General features: G+C 38.9%; 1 protein-coding gene across 10 annotated transcripts in view; it reads left to right on the forward strand.

The window, feature by feature from the left end:
• LOC140716749 (neural cell adhesion molecule 1-like) overlaps positions 1 to 14,500 on the forward strand; it is a 694,163-nt gene that overhangs the window by 567,530 nt on the left and 112,133 nt on the right. For all 10 annotated transcript variants that reach the window (XM_073029568.1, XM_073029569.1, XM_073029563.1 and 7 more), the window contains one exon: positions 13,501 to 13,625. In XM_073029568.1, the coding sequence (XP_072885669.1) occupies positions 13,501 to 13,625 (125 nt within the window). The remainder of the gene's footprint in view (positions 1 to 13,500; positions 13,626 to 14,500) is intronic.

A 14,500-nucleotide genomic window follows, 5' to 3' on the forward strand; every position in this document is an offset into this window, starting at 1 on the left:
AGCTTTGTGGGCCAAAGGGCCTGTATTGTGCTGTAGGTTTTCTATGTTTCAGTGTTATGGGGAGAAGGCTAGGTAGTGGGGCAGAGGAGGGTAAAAAAGGATCAGTCGTGATTGAATGGCGGAGCAGACTCGATGGGCCAAATGGCCGAATTCTGCTCCTCTGACTTATGATCTAAATGTTTCACTTATGAAATTTGGAAGTGCCTCTACAAGCAGACCTGGAAATGGCAACCAGAGTTATGCTGTTTAGCCTGCTCCTACTTCTCTCTCTTTGTTTCTTTATACCTGAGACAGATATACCTTCTGCATAGGCTTCTATTTTTCTTTCATCCACATGCACAGTAGTGTAGTGGTTAGCACAACGCTTTACAGTTCCATTGATCCAGGTTCAATTCCCGCCGCTGCCTTCTCCCCATGACTCTGTGGGTTTTCTCTGGTGCTCCGGTTTCCTCCCCAGTCCAGAGGTTGGTAGGTTAATTGGTCATTGTAAATTGTGTGTGATTAGGCTAGGATTAACCTGGGGATTAATGGGCAGCGTGGCTTGTAGGTCCGGAAGGTGAAAGAGATAAAGGGCTGGAGAAGGGGAATCTGATAAGAGAGTGAAGAAGACCATGGAAGAAGGGGAAAGGGGAGGAGAACCAAAAGGAGGTGATGGGCAGGTAAGGAGATAAGGTGAGAAAGGGAAATCAGTCTGTTGAAACTGAAAAGAAGCTCACAATTATTGAAGAAATTATTCTCTTATGTTTGGGCCTGCCAAAATAGACATAATGAGCAGTTCTGATGAAACAGCAGTTGTTTATTCCACTCCGTGGATACTGCCTGACCCGCTGTGTTCCTTCAGCATTTTCTGTATGTTGCTCTGGATTTCCAGTGTCTACAGAATCTCTTGTACTTCTGATAAACAGTTCCCAGAAAAGCAAGGAAAAACAGGGATCTATGATGTTTACACAACAGCCCATTAGAGAAATTGCACAATACAGTCTTTACCACCCCCCCCCCCACTGACACGTACACACATACACACCCCGCCCCCCCCCCGAATGCCATTAACTTATTTTACTGCCTTAATGGTACATTAGCTATAAAATCTGGTGTACAAATCAAATCCATGTGCTGTTATTTATGTTCCATTAAAGCAGATGTTCCCAACCGTTTTTATACCGTGCACCACTACCATTAACCAAGGGGTCCACAGACCCCATTTTGGGAACACCTGCACTGAAGCAACTTTAATGACAATGCAGTATAGAAGAAAAAATATGGAAGCCATTTATGCCCTGTTTCATTTACAATCCTCTTTTCATTGCATGCACTAACTTCCTCTGAAGATGTGGTCATGTCATTCCTCTAAAGGTCTACTCTTTTCAGCTCGAGTATTTTACTCACATTTTCTGGCATCCTCTAGTCATAGAGTCATAGAAAAGTACAGAACAGAAACAGGCCCTTTGGCACATCTAGTCTGTGCTGAGACCATTTAAACTGCCTAGTCCCATCGACCTTCATTTGGACCATAGCCCTCCATACCTTCCCATCCATATGCCTATCCAAACTTCTCTTTAACATTGAAATTGAGCTTGCATGCACCACTTGCGCTGGCAGCTCACTACGCACTCCCATGACGCTCTGAGTGAAGAAGTTTCCTCTCGTGCCCCTTAAAATTTTCACCTTTCACCCTTAATCCATGACCTCTGGTTGTAGTCCCACCCAACCTCAGTGGAAAAAGCCTGCTTGCATTTACCATATCTATACCCCTCATAATTTTGTATACCTCTATCAAGTCTCCTCTCAATCTTCTACATTACAAGGAATAAAGTCCTAACCTATTCAATCTTTTCATATAATTCAGGTCCTCCAGACCCATTGAAAACAAATGCACTGTAGCCATTGGCCCTATTGTGGCCGGATGATTGGCATTTGTCATTTCTGGCCAATGGTAAAGACTTGGCTGTGTGCCATCTGGCTCTATTGGAAGATTTGCATTGGCTATTGACTGAATTTTTATCACAATGTACATGACAGCTCAGACAGCATCAGTTTATTAAAGGAGAGTGCTGTGTGCTGTTTGTTCAATATACTGTAGCTGAATATATCAAAGCGAAAAGGGAAAAAACGTGCAGATAAATTATTCATTCAGAGTTAAGTTGAATGCACGGTGACATCTCTTCCTCTGAATTTGCGAATCTTGTTCAGAGTATTAAGTACTCATTGGAAAAATGTTTTTGTTCCTACAACATTTTAGACATCGCCAAATTGTGGTGTCCGTGTTATCAAAAGATACTGACAGCAAGTAGAAAGCTATTTTTAAAGGCAGTGAAATGGTCTGATGTGACAGCATTTGGTTCAACATGGAATAACCAATATCATTTTTTTTTTCTCTTCCAACTCTGAAATTGCTTAAGCAATCTTTTGCATAATAGTCTTCCATTTAGAACATATTTGTAGAAGTGGTATAGTGCATGCTCTGAGCATATATTGCTGTCAGTCTAATTTCAGTGCTTAAGTATATAAAAATTAAAATTTAAATGATCAGAGAGTAAACATATGAAGGAGTTAGTGTGTATGTCATTCCATGCTAACATAACATCATTTACATCGCTCAGTGTACCTGAATTAATACTCTTTTCTGTTCCTTATAATGAGTTCTTGATAATTATGAATCTCCAAGAAATAACTCAATATTACACTTATTTGATTGGAGCAAATGCCTCAGTTCTGACACAAGTGACTTCGTAACCAGGTCCTTCCATGAATGCCTATGAAATATAGACAAGGTTGGTCACTACTTGGATTGCTTGTCTGCTGCACAGGTTGGCCTGAGTCCAGGAATATTACAGAAAATCGCTGGATAGGTTCAGTCAAGCATCTGGTCAACAGCCTCGACTGATGGTGCATGCCTGTACATTTAAGAGCATGGGTTTGTTAAATTATTTTGTTTGGTGAATAATGATTGTGTGTGCAACCGTGGCGGGTTTGATCCACAGCTCACTACTTTAGTAGTCAGAGATACAGATATGGGAAGAGAGGAAAGATGTGAGAAAATCCTCTGCTGGTTAAAAACAGAACCATTACAGAAGCAGAGTTTGTGCCCCTTCATTGCAGAAATCACTCGTCTCTTACCATCTCCACAGCTATGTGCACAAGTTCTCTTCCATTAACAGCAGGTCTTTGGATAAGCATCTTTTTGCTTTCAGAAAGCTCTTGAATTATTTTTAAACATCTTTATTGTTGAGAGCAATTCATGTTTTAAAAAAGGCAATTTTATTTTATTAATGGATGGTCTTCACTTAATTATGGAAAGATATGGTTAATTTCAAAGACAAATTATGAAAGCATGTTTTGTTTCTGAATAGTAATTTTAAACATTTGAAAAATAGATGACTATGACTTTTGTTTCACATTGTGGTTATAATGCAATTAAACATTAATTGGATTTTTACTTTAGTGCAGTGCAATACTAATGCCACTTTGCTTTTAATGAAGAAAATATTAATTAATCATTTAATTTTCATACAGCTTTAATATCATTTTGTATTCCAACATTGCAGAACATTGATGATGGCTTCTAATGTGGTCGGATGCAACCTACTGAAAACAACATAATCTTTTTCACATTAAAACTACGACAAGCCATTTTTTATCAGGGGCTAAACTGAAAGAAAACAAAACTGCATTGTAGAAATTAATGCCAGAATTGATTTGTTTTCTTTTTCTCTCCCCAAAGCCCTGTCCACCAGTGAACCTATTGAAATTTCAGAAATTGTTTATTTATTTTCTCGTTAGATGTCTGCGGTGCCTGTCTTCAGGACTTCCAATATCATGGTCTTGTACCTGTCAGCCATTAGCATATAGTAATTCCCATAGTGAAAATTACTACCGCTGAATGGTCCGGATTGAAGCATAAACCAATACTCCCATCGCAGTGTTTTTTTAAAGGCCTTTTCCACTTCATTTTGCATTCATTACGCAATTGCTGATCTGTTGGCCCTGACATCGCATGTGTAGAAAAATAAAATTTATACACGTTTCCATTTGAGGTTTTACCAAATCAAATGGAAATTGCCGGTGTAAAATTCAGACATTGTTGTGAGTTTTTGGGGGATGATTAAACTCACAACATGTAACAAAAGTCTTCTTGTAAAGCGTTCATGAAACAGGGTGCTTCTCCCTGCATTTGTAATGCTGCAGAGTTTCCTCTGAATATATCATTCGGGGAGAGCCGAAGCAAAGGCTTCCTATGATGAAATTATCGGTTTATTCCATTTTGACCTTTTTTTTTGCTGAAAAGATGTTCAAGCTTTGCCTGAATCTAAATGCATTTCTGTGACAAAATGCTTTGCAATTTTTCTTTTCAAATTGTTTAACGACTAAACATTCTCATTTACAATTACAGCCAGAGGAAATACTGCTGATCTTTGTTGCAACCAGAGAGCTTGACTTAAACGCCCCATTTGTATTTTACTGTTTTCGGTTTGGTTTTGGTTTATTCAGTCTGTGACTCTATTTCTTGCCCATGTTTACATCAATTTTAATTTTATATTTTTCATGTGCTCTCCTCCACTTTCCTTTCAACCAATCATGTACGTGCGTATCATGTGACTTTGTCATGTGGCTTGCATGGTGCTGATGATGTCGTCCACGCTGGTGAACAGAAGGTAAAATCTTTGTTCTGATTGGTTGAATAAATTGAACGAGTTTCTCCAAAAGGTTACAATAGAGTTGAGTATTATGGAAATTTTATAATTGCCTGATAAAATACATTTTTCATGTATTTGCCAAAATGTCGCAGAACAAATCTCATTATAAAAGATAAATGCTCTGGTGTCAAACTGCAGAAAGGTGAAAGGTAAAATGCAAATTGTTGAATTGAAACAGCCAATTATTTGTAAGCTCTAAAGCCATTAATTAATGCTTTTAACTTGGTAATAATTTTGGCCATTTAACCTATTTAGAATGTCATTGAATTAATGGATTTACCCTTAACCATGGAGCAGTCTCTTTGTTGAGCACACTGTTGATAAACTGATTCCTCCTGCTCTTGTCCTTTTGCTTGGTACTTTGGAGATAAATTTAATTGTATCTGTAAAGTGACTTCATCAATCCTGTTACTTGTTGCTAAATTAACCCAGTCCAAGCTTTTAGGGGGAGTTTCCAACAAATAAATTGGCAATTTGCGTCTAAAGTTCAGCTACCCAAAGAATGAACAAAGGCATAAAAGATAAAATTAGTAATGGAAATTAGTTTTTAAAATATGAAAAAAATTTAAATTCAAATTAGTCTATTATCATATACACGAGGGTGTGATGTAATTCCTTCTTCACTTGAAGTTCACAATTAACAGTGTAGATGGTAATAATAAATATAACAATAAAAACAAAACAAAAACCATGGAAAATGGTTGAATGCCTGGATAGCGGCAGTAGTGGACTTCTAAAAAAAAATGTGAACCAGAATATTTACTTTTACTTAAGCCCATCACCCCTACAGGGACATAACTAGCAGCTCACCAGAATCCTCTGTCCTAAGACCAGTCTTTCAAGTTGTCCCAGGTGTAGCCCATCTTTAAAGATCCTTCCTCTCTCTTTAGAGCTTCTGTTAGCATTTTTTTATTTTAGAGCAAGAGTGCAGAACAGTTTCTTCTGGCCCACCGAGCCATGTCACCCAGCAACCCACTGATTTAACCCTAGCTTAATCAGAGGACAATTTACAATGACCAATTAACTTACTAACTTGTACGTATTTGGACTGTGGCAGGAATCCGGTGCACCCAGAGGAAACCCATGCGAACATGTGACAAACATACAAACTTTCTTCCAGAGGACGACATGATTGAACTCTGAACTGTAACACCCTGAGCTGTAACAGCATCATGCTAACCACTGCACTACCATGGCACCCCTTTCTGAAGCCCTGGGTTTTTACAGGATGGCATTTGTAGCCCCATACCAAAGTAAACTAGAATGAGTCTATTTAAACTGTTTCTATTTTTATTTAGTTTGCTCAAAATAAGTGTTCCTTTACCCCCCCCCCACTGCTAATTCATACAGACTTGTAAAAGCTAAAATTTGGATTATAATGAGATGTTCTTCCTAGTTTCAGTTAGTGCGCTCAGAAGAGCTTAACAGTTAATCTTAATGCCCCTGGGTTCAGGATGGGAAATCTTGATCACAACGCTCGTTAAAAGAGGCAATGGGCCTGACAAGGAAGGGTTAAAACAGATTTATGAAATAACCACCATTACCCACACCATCACGTAACAACTAAAAACCAAACAATGATGTTCTCACATAGTTGAAGCTCTGACGATTTGGAGGGTCACTGCTCATGTGAAATACAGTACTGTGCAAAAGTCTGAGGCACATGTTAAAATAAAACTTCTGTAAAGTGAATATGCTTTCAAAAATAATGAAATGAGAAATTTCTAAATATAAAAAAATTACAATTAAGAGCAGTAAACAGTGAAAAAAACTAAATCAAATCACCCTTTGTCTTTAAAAAAGCCATCAATTAATTCTCTTAGGTACACTGTTGTGCAGTTTTATAAGAAACTCAGCTAGTAGGTTGTTCCAAGCATCTTGGAGAACTTGCCAGAGTTCTTCTGTTCACCTTGGCTGTCGTGCTTGCTCCTGTCTCTTCAGGTAATCACAGACAGTCTTGATGATGTTGAGATCAGGGCTCTGCAGAGGCCCTGCCATCTGAAACCATATAAAAAATCTAAGGTGCCTCAGACTTTTGCACAGTTCTGTATGTTGTGCCAATCAACTCAATGTTACACTGAAGCAACAATCTTCCAAACGGTCAGTGCCTTCAAGGGAGTGAAAGCATCAAATTTATTTTCTATCCTTTGAGTTTATTAGAATTCTGGCATTATTTGAAGTTTGGAGCTGTCCAGCATTTCAGCAGCTGTGGTTTCTGACATTCCACTGTTGCATGGCAACCCGATAATTTGCACAATCAGCTTGTTACTTGAAGATAGGAATGGGATCAACTCGGTGAATCAAATCAAATATAAACATCTTTGACACTTGACAGACTGTAGATACTAAGATAATTCTTCATTAAAAACTTCACTGTGTTCAAAGAAATTTATTATCAATGTACATATATATCACCATATACAACCCTGAGATTCATTTTCTTGCAGGCAATCGTAGGTACAAAGAAATAAAATAGAATCAATGAAAAGCTACACACAGACAAAGTTGGACAAACAGCCAATGTGCAAAAGATGACAAATAAATAAATAAATATTGAGACCATAACAGGGGATGCAAAGAATTCTTCTACAATAATATGCAGTAGCACCTGTGGTGTAGTGTCATCTGCACTGGACTTCAAGGCGAGTGGTCTTGGGTTTGAATCCAGCCGGCTCCTTACACGCTTTCCATCCATGCTGAGTTGAGCATCGAGCTAGCAACATGGGCCTCGTAAAAAAACAGACAAAATGTTAAAGAAATAGCAAGGTTGCCGGCCAGAGAGGAAAAACAACAAATCTAATTTATATTAATTTTAAACAAAATACGTAATTTATCAAGAATTGACTCTGGTAAATAGATGATATATAAACATGAAAAAAACTGTTAAAGTAATCTGGTTTGAAGAAATCTATTTTATTGCCAGTATTAGCAAACATTTTTTAGATACCTAAAGGCAGGCTCATTAATAATAATGAGATGAATAATGTTTAAAGTATATGCATTTAAATTCAGGGATTTAATGACTCTATAAAATAGTGAATTAAAAGTTAACTTCATCCAGAGTTACATCTCTTGAAATGAAATAGATTTAGCCCCTGTCCTATTCTGCTAAAATGAAGAGGAAATAAATAAATGGATGCAAACGAGTTTCTGCCCTGCAGACTGCTTTGTGTTTGCATAAAGATGGACACTTTAATTGTCTTGTTATTTCAAGCAAGCTGTCAATCCAGTGTTACTTGTGTTAGCACTAGAGCTGTGTGCTGGTGCTGAGTACACAGGTTTAAACTACGTGTGCTCCATTAATATTACTAACGTTTGGCTTAAACCGTACAAACAGCAAAGATGCATCTTTTTTCTTTTCCTCCATAGTGCATCCCTGCTAAATATAAAGATAAAATTCTTACTTGTAAATTCCTGGACAGTCGGTCACCTTGTTGGAAATTTGCTGTGATTTGTCTCTTTAACCTCTGGTTTGTAAGAGGGAAGTGCCTGTTAGAACACAGATTCAAGACTAACACCTGCAACGCACAGCAAAACTGCACTGCATGCAAGTAGTTTTGTTCCCCTCCTGAAGCCTATTGGGCGACATCTGGAGTTTAAAAAGAGGCTGAGATATGGACTCCCATCCCCACCCATGCATGCTTTTCCAGTAACAGATGCAAACCGGTTTAGCTGGGTTTCAGCTGTGTGTATATTTCATTTGCATTTTATTTGGTTGCAATTGAACAAATTCCTTTTATTCAGCAAACAAGAAGCAAAATTTTCTTTTCATTTAGGCATTGTTTGGAAGTTTCCATTACCATTTACACTCAGTGCATTTAACACAGGGTATCATCATGGGTGATATTTTTCAAGTTTACAATAAATTCACAACATTCAGATATGGCAGTAAATTTTGCACATTTATGACATTTATAATGTTGGGATGTGGCTTGGCATATGGTAAACGCAGCTCTCTCAATGAAATTGGCAACCTGTCTGGGAAAAGATATGCCTTTGACATTCCATAAATTAGAATACCCACAGCTCAGTGCACTGGTCTTTATTCTCTCATCAGATAATTCCTTTGGTATACCCAGCGGAATACCAAAGAAAGAATATTAGCTGGACGTTTCCATATTAAGCGTGAATGTGAATAAAAGCACTTAGTGTAAATGGAACCACCACATGCATGCTAACTGAATCTCTTTCTTCATCTAGAACCAGAAATTCATGTAGTTCCATTATCCTAGCCAACATGACGTTGCAAACAGTGCTGCATGACAGAGCATGTTTCGTGCTGGTATTTTCTTCTTCTTTAACGGATTTATTTTGACCAGAAAAGGAATAAAGCAATTCCCAATAATTGTTACACCACCTGGAATCAACCTACACAAGGAGCAACTTGATTTTTTTTCTGTTTCTTCCTTTGAATTCACACTAACCTGTTAAAGTTGCAGCAAAACTCCTTATTTGGATTGTGAAGCCATTCTCTGATAAGCTAACCAAGCTTCAAATTAATATATTTACAGAATATTAGCACTTTAAGGTTGGCTTTGCCAGAGTAATTTAAGGTAAACACTAACAGCAAAGTTATTATGTGGTGGTGACTCTTATACTGACGACTCAGCAAACTTATAAATGATTGTTGGTATTTTTAGTGAAATTATTGGTCAACTGACAGACTCTTTAAGAACCCGTTTCATTACAGACTGCTTCACTTCCACGTCATACTACTCTCAACAAATATTTACTGAAAAATCGATTACGATCCTATTGCATTGGATTAGGAATCTGTCATTGTAAATGAGAATTGAAAAAAAATTGTGCAGGAAAACCATACTGTTCACTGGGGAAGCTAATGGCATTGGGTTGGTATTTACACCCCTTCTACAGCTCTCATGGAAAGAGTTTAAATGGCTGTGCATTCTCCCATTTCTTCATGCCCCCTTCCCTGAATAGTCCTCAGCCACAATGTCCTGAACTCCTTCACCTCCCTCAAAATAAAATATAGAGCACAGGATTAGGCCCTTTGGCCACAACATTGTGGCAAACCAATTAAATTAGTAATCAAATGGCCAACTGAGCTAATCCCCTCTGCCTGGACAATGTCCATATCCCTCCATTTTCCTCACATTCAAAGTTCAAAGTAAATTACACATGTTACCATATACACCCTGAAATTCATTTTCTTGTAGGCATTCTCAATAAATCCCTACTTGAACAATAACGATAACAGAATCAGTGAAAGACCGCACTGACTTGGGCGTTCAACCAGTGTGCAAAAGACAACAAACAAACTGTGCACATACAAAAAGAAAGAATTAATTAATTAATTAATTAATTAAGTAATTAATATCAAGAACATGAGACGAAGAGTCCTTGAAAACGAGTCCATTGGTTTTGAGAACATTTCAATGATGGTGCACGTGAAGTTGAGTGAAGTTATCCCCTCTGGTTCAGGAGCCTGATGGTTGATGGGTAAAAACTGTACCTGATCCTGGTGGTGTGAGTCTTAAGGTTCCCATACCTTCTGATGGCAGCAACGCAAAGCAAAATGACCTGGGTGATGGGGGCCCCTGATGATCATGTGCCATCTCTCAAAAGTCTCTAATATATCTGCCTCTAAAATTGCCTAAAGCCCACCTCTGACTAGATTTGTTTGTCATCATGGTAAGGTTGGTGTCTCTTGCATGTACACTTTACCTGCCCAGTTGGAGCAAGTTATTCATTGAAAGTTTTCTTGAACATTAACCAAGATCTGTGTGCCTGTTCAAGAACCTTCTACTGATCAGTTCAGGCTTCGTTCAGTAACCAAGAAGAAGAATGGTCACCCAACTAAAGAGCAGAACGGGCCATACAGTCTATCGCGTCTGCTCCACCATTCAATCATGGCTGATTTATTTTCCCTCTCAACCTCATTCTCCTGCCTTCTCCCCATAACCTTTGACTCCCTTACTGATCAAGAACCTATCAAACTCGGCTTTAGATATACCCAAGGACTTGGCCTCCACAGTTACCTGAGGCAGTGAAATCCACAGATTCACCACCCTCTGGCTAAAGAAATTTCTCATCATCTCTGTTCTAAAGGGCCGACTTTGTATTCTGAGGCTGGGCCCTCTGGTCCTAGGCTCTCCCATGATAGGAAGCAGCCTCTACATCCACTCTTATCTAGGCCATTCAATATTCGTAAGGCTTCAGTGACATCCACACTCATTCTCCCAAACTCCAGTACAGGCCCAGAGCCATCAAAGCACTCCTCATACATGAACACTTCCATTTCCAGGGATCATTCACATGAAGCCCTTGTACATCCTCTCCAAATCCAGCATAACTATTCTTAGAGATGGGGCCGAAAATTGCTCGCAATGCTCCAAGTGCAGTCTGACTTATAAAGCCTCAGCGCGACATCCTTGCTTTTATATTCCAGTCCTCTTGAAATGAATGCTAACATTGTAACTGCTTTATGTTTAGAAACAAGGAACGTTGAGACAATGAGGACAGGTTTGCCATTGATTCAACGAGAATCCAGCTTCACTTTAGTACTTGGAACTATAAATACATACCTATGTTTCAGGGATTGTCATGACAACTGGTCTCTCTATAAGAGCCACCGCTGCACATAACTGTTTGAGCAGAACTGCATTACCATTTCAGTAATGAAATAATTTATCATTGTGATACATTGCAACATACAATCTGGAATACTGAAGCCTTGTACAGAAATAACAACTTAGTCTTTGGTTTCCCTGTCCTCTCACTGGAAAGCCAGTGATAACTTAGAGATTGTTTCCTCAATCTGCTCAGATCCCCAGACCCTGCAATTAGTAACATTTATCAGTGGCAATATATTTCATACAAAAATTAAAAACAGGTTTCCCTTTATTTCAATTTACTTTGTACTTTCAATGACATTGACATGGGGGGGGGGAGAGAAAATTTAATTCTGTTTACTTAGATGTTAGTCTGATGTTTGGGTCATGGGGTGGAGATGTGCCTCTGCCAAACAAGGTATAGGGTGCTCCTTCCCTCCACCAGCCTGCAGGTCACCCTTAGGAAAGGTGCAGCACCTGCTTATCCCCTCCCTCACCAATGATCAGCGTCATGTGAAGCCATGGGAGCAGGTCATGGATGGTCAGATGAGCAGCTGGTGCATATCACAAGATCTGGTTATCTGACCACTGATGCCAGGCAGACAATCTCTGAAGAGTATGGGTAACCCTAGGTAATTTCTAAAGTAAGTACATGTTTGGCACAGCATTGTAGGCTGAAGGGTCTGTATTGTGCTGTAGGTTTTCTATTGATAATGGCTGGGGTCACCTATCTTGTAAAGACACTGCCCAGAAGAAGGCAATGGCAAGCCACTTCTGTAGAAAAATTTGCCAAGAACAATCGTGGTCATGGAGACAACGGCATATGTCATACAACACGGAACATAACAAACAAATCTGTAGCTGATGAAGGACAATATTCAAGATTTTATATGCTCCTCACTCTGTGTGTGTGTGTGTGTGTGTGTGTGTGTGTGTGTGTGTGTACTATATACATACATAGCATCACATATACATATATCCTTTGAAATCAGTTGTACCCTAAATGTATATTCATCACCATCATCATTATTTGTTATGTCGTATGATGTGGGTGATCATGACCATGATTGTTCTTGGCAAATTTTTCTACAGAAGGGTTTGCCATTGCCTTCTTCTGGGCAGTGTCTTTACAAGACAGGTGACCTCAGCCATTATCAATACTCTTCCGAGACTGTCTGCCTGGTGTCAGTGGTCATATAATCAGGACATGATATACACCAGCTGCTCATACGACCATCCACCACCTGCTCCCATGGCTTCACGTGACCCTGATCCGGGGGTGGGGGGGGGGTGGCTAAGCAGGTGTTACACGTTGCCCAACGGTGACCTGCAGGCTGACGGTGGGAAGGTGAACTTTGATAGAGGTCACTCTATCAAAGGTCACTCTTTGATAGAGTATCTCCACTCCAACACCCAATATATATATTGGGCTATGCATTAAACAAAATGTATGAGAAGAGACAATCTTGGAGAGGTGACCACTCTAACACTGACCCACTCCAAGAATGGTCACTCTGCTTACCCCTCCTTTCTTTTTATTACTCGGATTCAAGATTTTATATACTTGGTAGTTGTGTCACTCACAACTACTGTGTCTTCTACAATAAAAGTATACATTATTATTTTCCTGACCTTGATCTAATATTGCAACATAAACATCCAGGGTACGCTTGGGAGTATTCTCTGTAGGCAGCCAGACAGTGCAAACATGCTGCAATAAACTATGTTGTTACCTGCTTGCCTCTTTCAATTTCAGCAATAAACCAGAAATCTGACGTGTTTAATGAACAGCAGCAACCAATCACCATTATGAACACACACGTTTAGAGTCTTTGTATATAGATCAGGCACAGTTGAGTGTATGAGAGGCTCAAATTATGTCAGAACTTGTTCTGTTAATGCACTACAGGCTATGAATTGCCTAATGTACAGGAACCTGAAGACTTCAATTTATCTTCACATGTTTGAATATTCTTAGTTCAGTGGAAACAACAGCAAACCTCCCTTATGTATTAATAGCTCAGTTACTGCAGTCCAGCTGTCCCACCATTACATTTTTGAAATGCAGTTCTGTTCTCAGTAAGTTATTTGAATCCTAGAATTTTTGTAAACATTTTCTTTAAATAATTATTATTAGTCAACCTATATATTTTGAGTGGATGCAGTCTTATTATTAGATAAGGACATTTAGATTTTCAGATAAGAAATATGGTATTACTGACATTAACTTCCAGGAGAACCAAGTCCACCTAAACTTGAAGAACATGCACTGGGAAGTGGAAATATTTACAAGGTCAACTGGATCAAGCAGGATGACGGAGGCTCTCCTATTCGCCACTACCTGGTCAGATATAAAGCTGTGAGTAAAATACGGTGCAGATGTAAATCTTCTGATCTCTGATGTTGATGTTACGGTAATATTTTGCTTTGTGTGCTGTGTGTGATATGTTTTTTGTGGGTGCACAGTGGTCTGGAGGAACATTGTTTCATTTGGTTGTATTTATGTGCAGTCAGGTAACAATAAGCTTGAACTTGAAGATGTTACAGGGTGGAAGTTATGATGTCATCCTCTGAAATATTCAAGGAAAGTGTACTTTTTTTATAATTCATAATAGAAGAAGTTTTAATGGTTGACAATTTGCCACATTAGTTTGAAACTTTGTTTAAACATAGTTTAAAAAATTAAAAATATTCTAAATATTTTATAATAGAGCATATTTATTCTTCAAAGATGGAAAAGGCGGCTTTAGAGCCACGGGCAAAAGTATACTAAGAATAACCTGGAACAACACAGGCAAAAGTGCTGGAGGAACTCAGTAGGTCAGGCAGCATCTGTGGAGGTGAATCAGCCATCAACGTTTCATCAGGATTTCTCAGCTTAAACCATTAACTATATAAGACCTTAGCTTGACCCCACTTGGAGCACTGTGTTCATTTCTGGTCACCTCACTACAGGAAGGATGTGGATACTATAGAGAGAGTGCAGACGAAATTTACAAGGATGTTGCTTGGATTAGAGAGCATGCTGTAGAGAATAGGTTGAATGAACTTGGCATTTTCTCCCTGGAGCGATGGAGGATGAGAGGTGATTTGACAGAGGTGTATAAGATGATGAGAGGCATTGATTGTGTGGATAGCCAGAGGCTTTTTCCCAGGTCTGAAATGGCTAGCATGAGAGGACACAGTTTTAAGGTGCTTGGAAGTAGGTACAGAGGAGATGTCAGAGGTAAGTTT

This window comes from Hemitrygon akajei, chromosome 26, assembly GCF_048418815.1.
Source record: "Hemitrygon akajei chromosome 26, sHemAka1.3, whole genome shotgun sequence".
In the NCBI taxonomy this organism is placed as follows: Eukaryota; Metazoa; Chordata; class Chondrichthyes; order Myliobatiformes; family Dasyatidae; genus Hemitrygon; species Hemitrygon akajei.